The 7069-nt window shown below is 36.4% G+C and overlaps 1 protein-coding gene across 1 annotated transcript in view; it reads left to right on the forward strand.

Annotated features, from left to right (window-relative positions):
* LOC140449144 (uncharacterized) overlaps positions 1-3542 on the forward strand; it is a 42093-nt gene extending 38551 nt beyond the window's left edge. Inside the window, exon 16 of the mRNA XM_072542293.1 lies at positions 3049-3542. Coding sequence (XP_072398394.1) covers positions 3049-3523 — 475 coding nt within the window. The 3' untranslated portion in view covers positions 3524-3542. The remainder of the gene's footprint in view (positions 1-3048) is intronic.
* Positions 3543-7069: the final 3527 nt, after the last annotated feature.

The raw sequence follows: 7069 nt of genomic DNA on the forward strand, positions 1-7069 counted from the left end.
ACAAACAGTACAGTCTGCCGAGGCAGATTTGCCTATTCTATTTGTGAAGGTGCCAAAACTTCCATGTCCGGTCAGAAACTGCGTTAGGAAGTAGTCTTGTTTCCTGAACTTACATTCCCACCATGGCCTCAGATCGGGAATAAGCTCCTTCATCCACCTTGCCTTTCTACTATCTTTCGTCCATTCTCTCTGCCACTTCACTATTGTTCTTTCTCTCTCATTCTGATCTATATTTCCATCCATCCTCCTATGCACCCTTGCTTAGTTTCTGCACAACAAAACGATCAATATAACCGCTCCAATGGCATATAGAGCGTCATTTGAAACCGTCCTGTATGCGCTATATACCCTGAGGAGCATTCGCCTTTGCCGTATCAATGCCTCCAGATCTCGGTTCGCCTTCTCTACCGTCTTTTGGATGTGTACTCCAAACCTCAGTCCTTCCGACAACCAGACTCCGAGATACTTAATCGATTTAACAGGTGCAGCCTCCACACCTTCCACTATAAAGCGAAGAGAGGATTTGTCCCGGCTCCCTTTAAAAACTAACTAATACGATGCAGGGCTGTTTTAGTCATGCCCATTTTCTGATTCGCCTTCGCAACCAGTACGAGATAATCTGCATAAGCTAAAAGAGTGCATACCCTTGGCATCTGTAACCTCAACACTCCGTCGTACAGAACATTCCACAGGATGGGACCTAGTACCGAAACCTTGCGGAACACCCTGCGACAAATCGATGGTGGTATCTTTTCTATTATGGACCTGTCAGTATAGTATCTGTCAAGTACTTTTACAATTACATTTCACAGGATGGGACCTAGTACTGAACCCAGCGGAACACCCTGCGACAAACTGATGCTGGTATCTTTTTCTCTTATGGACCTGTCAGTAAGTATCTGTTAATTACGTTAACCAGGTACTGTCTAACGCCCAATTCTCTCAGCCTGGACCTGATTTTTTCTCATGATGTCGTGTTAAAGGCATTCTTGACGTCAATCAGGATGATAGACACCCATCTCTTTATATCCTGCGTGACTAAAGAGGTTACTTCTGTGACCATATCTATGGTGGATCTTTTGGCCCTAAAACCATATTGTCGGTTGCTCAGCGCATGCATTTCTTCCAGCTCTCGCTCAAGGCGACCTTGTACAAGCTGCTCGTACAATTTAGCTATCGAACTAAGAAGGCAAATTGGCCGAAATAGCACCTCTTCCGCTTCATTTCTACCTTTCGGGATAAGGACAACCTTAGCTTTTTTCAACATTGTTGAAAACTGCTGTTGTTCAAGCAGTTTGTTTAGCAATCTCAGGAGAACCTGCGGGTATCTTAGTGCAGCGAGTCTTACTGTCTCTGGCATGACTTCATCTATGCCAGGTGTATAAAAAATATATTTTTTATACATTATAAAAAATACATATTTTTTCATTGGTAACACTGTGGCTTCTTCCATGTAGTGCTTTTTGTCTGCGGTTTGATCTACTTTCTTTTGATAATTAATAGTTTTTGTAAATTATAATTTTTGTTATATATGTAGTGAATTAATTTTGAAATTCCAGAGAAAGAATATTTCTTCGATAAAAAAGCATAGAAGTATTCTTTTGCTAGTGCAATCGATGAATAGGATAAATCTTGGGCCACTTATATTTCCTGTGAATCTTTTGTAACATTACTTAGTAGTTGTCTTTAAGGAAATTCCCGACATTTGTGATTCAAATGGTATGGCGAGAACCAAGGGACCACTCTACGGACTGTTACTTCTGTAATCCAAAAATTACTGGAATATCTAGCAAGACCAAGACGACCGTTAAATATACCAATTTGATTCCTGCTATCAGACCAGTTCCTCAATCTGACAAACTTCCAATCCAAGCCTCATCTGAAAGTTGAAATTTATACACAGAAAGCTCCGAGGATCATGATATACAATTAGATCCAGACTAAGTCCCCAAACACCCTAAATTTTAGAAAACAGCTACAGAACCTAATAAAATCAATCACATTGAACTCAACGATCTGGTTCGTGATTCACATATGTTAAAGAACCAATCAGAATTGCTAGCATCTAGGCTGAAAGCTAGCATCTAGGCTGAAAGATTCTGGAGCCGGCGTGGCTCCTGGGCTACATGAACGCAATCCTCGTTGGACAGAGCTTTTCTGCAGACTGAAAAACATCGAAACTAATACTCCTGCCTAAAGGAGAGGAACTTACCTTTTTGTTACACCCTGTATATTGTAGTAGGGTAAAGGGAGGAGAGATGGACCACCTTTTAGAAAACTGAAAAAACTGAAGCCTGTTTCTTCATTAAATAAACATCAGAATAGAAAATAATTGTATAACATAACTTAACATTGAAATTTGTTTTGGTATAAGTAAAAACTAGAAATTATAATTCTTAAACTTAAAAAAAAATATAATACACTGGCACGTCATTGGTTTATCTCTCCTCAACTGTGGAGGTGAGATGGGCTGAGGATACTCACTAGGAGTAGGAGAGATGGACCTAGGTGTATTTTTTTTGCGAATATATTTATTGTGCATAATCCTAAAACAAAACATACTGGACCAACTCTCCTCCTCGTAAGTGGTCCATCTATCCTCTAATAGGAGGACAGATGTACAGAAGCAGACTACAGCAGTAGTTCTTACTCTATAATACACATTTTAAATATAGTTCAATGATAAACTAACAAATAATCGGTCAAACTCATCTGTTTTTACAAAAATGAAATTTAAAAAACTTAAATAAAATTATTACACGTGGCAGTTTCAATTATCGTAAATAACACTCCTACAAGTACGCACCAATGCGTTATAACTGGCGTCTCTTAAGCAACTAACGTTTCACGTTAAACGATACAACAGAGTAGGATATACATGGCCTGTTGCCAAGCTTGGTCAGGTATACTTAGCGGACCGACTGTCCTCCTGGTCCATCTCTCCTCCGTTTACCCTATTATTTTGTGATTTATGCTGGGTCAAATGACCCATTAAAAATTTGACATGAGTCTGTAGTATATTAGTTTATACATTTTTTCTTCTTTTAGGTTTATTAATATAGCTCCCCAGTGGAGCAAATTTAATGCAGGTAATTGGAATCAAGCCGAAATAGACTCCAGAAATTACGCACACGACCGAAGAGTAGATTTACAAGTGTGGACTGGTACGTATGGACATTCAGTTTTGCCACACGAACAGAACAGAGAATCAAAACCTTTATATTTACATATAAGTGGCAGAAATTCTCCAAGTTTACGAGTTCCAGGAATATTTTGGAAGCTACTTTACGAGCCCATTAGTAAAAAGGCAATTATTCTCGTTGGTCATAACAATCCTTACGAAACAGTTACCACTAGGGATATGGTATGTGATCAGGATGTTTCTCCCCAAATTAATTGGCTATATTGGAGTAAATACAATCTTGTATTAGGTTATTCGTACGCCTGTGAATATAACGATAGAAAATTTCAAAGTTTAGTACTAGTTTTACCGTCTCTGGAAGTAACAGGTTTATTATATTAAAGTAATTGCGCAAATAGTTTTTTTTTTTGAAACTCATATTCGCATAAACGCATTATACTATAATTTTGCACAAGAAATATTTTAACCCACTGACTATACTGAATTCTCTATTTACTATATTTTAAAGAGTTATTTTACTGTAGAAATCGTGTTACACGATGGACTGACAATCTAAAAGAAAATTGGCAGAAAAACTGAATACAAGAGGCACAAAATCGAAACAGTTGAAAAGTTATGAAGGAGATCTATGCCTAGTAGTGGACAAGGGAAGATTAAATAATGATCCACCCAGAGCGTGAAAGATTTTCCTGCGGTCGTTTGCTATTGATTTTACTTTCAAGAATCAGTTTTTCTGGTATCTGTAAGGATTTGGGGTAACTTTCATGATCTGGGTTCAACATAACAAAGGAAACAAAATTAACTTTAAATATAATAACAAAATTTATCATGTCAAGTCGGTTGCAACAAAAGGGACAATGCTCTAAATTTGCACCTAATCTAGAAATTTTTATTGTTTTTTTGGACGAATTGCATGGCTCCAACCAAATGTGGTGAAGGATATTTTTCTTTGATTCCATCTTCGATGGATTTTGTTTCCATCCTCCATCCTATGGCTTTACAGCAAAATTCGAGCCCTGGACTCCCTCAGCAGCATTTTCGTAGTTCTGGAGCCAAGATATTCTTCTTCTTCCTGGTCCCCTCTTTCCGTAGACCTTTCCCTGTAATATAAGTTGCAGCAGGTTATATCTATGATCGTTTCGCATTATATGTCCAAGATATTCTAGCTTGCGCTGTTTCACTGTGGATATAATTTCACATGTTTTATCCATCCGACGTAGAACCTCAATGTTTGTTATTCGGTCCACCCAGGAGATCCTCAGTATTCTTCCATAACACCACATCTCAAACGCCTCGAGTTTTCCCATGAATGCCTCGGTTAGTGTCCATGATTCAACCCCATAGAGCAGCAGTGTAAACACGTAGCATCTCAATAAACGGATTTTCGGTTTTAAGGGTAGGTCGTAGCTCTTATATATCTTGCTCATTCTGAGAAATGCTAACCTGGCTTTTTCAATTCTTTGTTTTATCTCAACTGAGTGGTCCCGTTGGTAGTTTATGGTGGTTCCTAAATAGTAGTAATGGGGCACTTGGAGTATTTGTTGCTGATCTACTAGTAATTGACTAGGTGGAATATGCTTCTTACTGATGACCATGTACTTTGTTTTCTTGATGTTAAAATCAAGCCCGTATTCTTGACTGATTCTCCACAATTGCGTTACTAGTGTCTGTAAACCTTCTAAACTGTCTGCAAAGAGGATGGTGTCGTCTGCATATCTGATGTTATTCAGGCGCTCACCATTTATGAGAATACCCTCTTCGATATGCCCTAAGGCCTGGCTCATAACGTGTTCCGAATAGACGTTAAATAATAGGAGAGAGAGTATGCAGCCCTGTCGTACTTCTCTCTTTATTGCAACTTCTTATGTTAGTTGGTCTTTCACCCGAATGGTTGCTGATTGGTTGTAGTATATGTTCTTGATTACTCGAAGGTCTTTGTTATCCAGATCAGTTGCCTTTAGTATATCCATGAGCTTATCGTGCTTGATTCTGTCGAAAGCTTTCTGGTAGTTGATAAAGCATACATAAATATTGCAGTCGACGTCTCTACACCTTTGAAATAATACCTGAATCGAGAACAAGGCTTCTCTTGTACCTAACGCATCCCTGAATCCAAACTGCGTTCGTGAGATCTGTGACTCACATTTGTAATAAATTCTTCTGTGTATTATCTTTAAGAAGGTCTTAAGAATGTGGCTCATTAGTGAGTGGAGTAGAATAAGTAGTGGTCAAGGATATTCCCCTATACTTTTTAAAGAGAAGTTTGACGCCCTTTTTATGGAATGAGCAGATTATACTCTTATTCCACTCTTTTGACATTTTCTCTTGTCTCCATATTGTGTCATATTCTGTGTATGAACTCATATAATATAGCCTTTTAGTTATTTCACTTCCTCTCAACTTAAATAATTATGCGAGCATTCCATCAAATCCAGGGGCCTTGTAATTTTTCTACAGTTTTATTGTCCTTTCAACCTCTTGTATCGTTCGCGGTTTTGTTATCTCGTTCTCTTTGTTTTCTGCCTTTTTCAGTAGCTTATGTTTTGTATGTTCTACATAATCATTGTGAGATTTTCGGTCAGCAGTTTTACAAAATATGTTTTCCAAATACTTAAATATAAAACTTAATGTTAAATTAATGAACAGTATCGTTATTCTTTGGAATTCTGTTTGTGCTCCGTGTTCTATTGTTTTTATACTTATTTTTTATACTTCTGTTCTTTGCACAGTTGTTAACTTACATTTAAATAAATTGACTTAGTTCTGTTTTTTAAAGAAACTGAACGTTTTAAATTTTACATGGTTTATAAGCTGAGTTTTTACTCCATTTCCATCTTTTTGAGCTACATATCCCTTAAGGTAAGTTTTTTGTTATTTTTTCTCTATGCATGTACGATCATCGAACTTTACAAACATTTTTAATTCCACTACATCAAAAATGTATTTTTGTTAGATAACATTTTGTTTTACATGGCCCTTCAGTCGAAAGGTTGATTTGATTTTTATTATAGCATTCTAATGTCACAAATGCACACCATAACCTGATAGGTCACAGATAGAAAACGTAAATAGTGCAAGGTGAATATAAAAAGTAATAAAAAGGTCACGACATTTCATTTAACCTTTACCAAACACGAACTATCTGATGTATCTCTTGGAAGTCAAATTAATAGATATTCAATGTTGCTTATTGTTAATATACAAGGAGATTTTATAAGATGTAGGGAGAGAAATATATAATAATTATAATAAAGAGAAATAAACAATATACTGAAAATACATCGATCATCTAATAGTAGAGGAAAGAAAATTACACATACACACAATTGTTATTTAATAATTTAAATTACAATTTCTTGAATTTAAAAAAATTGTAATGATAAACTACTTTCAGTATTTATAGAGCGTGATATAGATTGTTGAGATCAGGTTTTTTCAGAACTTTTACTAGACTTTTACTTCAGAACGTTTTATTAAAAATAAAGATTATGGACTATTCTAGAGTTGCGTGCATCACATAGAGTTGCGTTCTTCATTTCAACAACAGTGTTGTGTTTTTGGAATTTTAGGTCCTGAGAGGAATTTATAAATTTTTCAGGATCAGTTGGTTTCTGATAACAATCCAAAATGACTTATTCTCAAATATAATTTTATCTTACGAAAACTAATATTTTAGTTTATTATAATATAATGAATAATTATTATTTAGCTTCTTAACTGAACAATCAATGGCAGAAATTTTTTAGGGGTAGTAGTCTGATCAGTCAACATAGTTTGACTCAGAGTGAGTTGCCGCAAATATTATCTAGCGCTACTTTATCGTTGGAGCAGCTGAAATCGCAATTGAAAGCAGGTTGACACTACACAACTACCCCTGGTAATTCACAATGTGAATATTGTTGGCTGGAATGAAACGGCTGAATCTTA

This window comes from Diabrotica undecimpunctata, chromosome 8, assembly GCF_040954645.1.
Source record: "Diabrotica undecimpunctata isolate CICGRU chromosome 8, icDiaUnde3, whole genome shotgun sequence".
Lineage (NCBI taxonomy): Eukaryota > Metazoa > Arthropoda > Insecta > Coleoptera > Chrysomelidae > Diabrotica > Diabrotica undecimpunctata.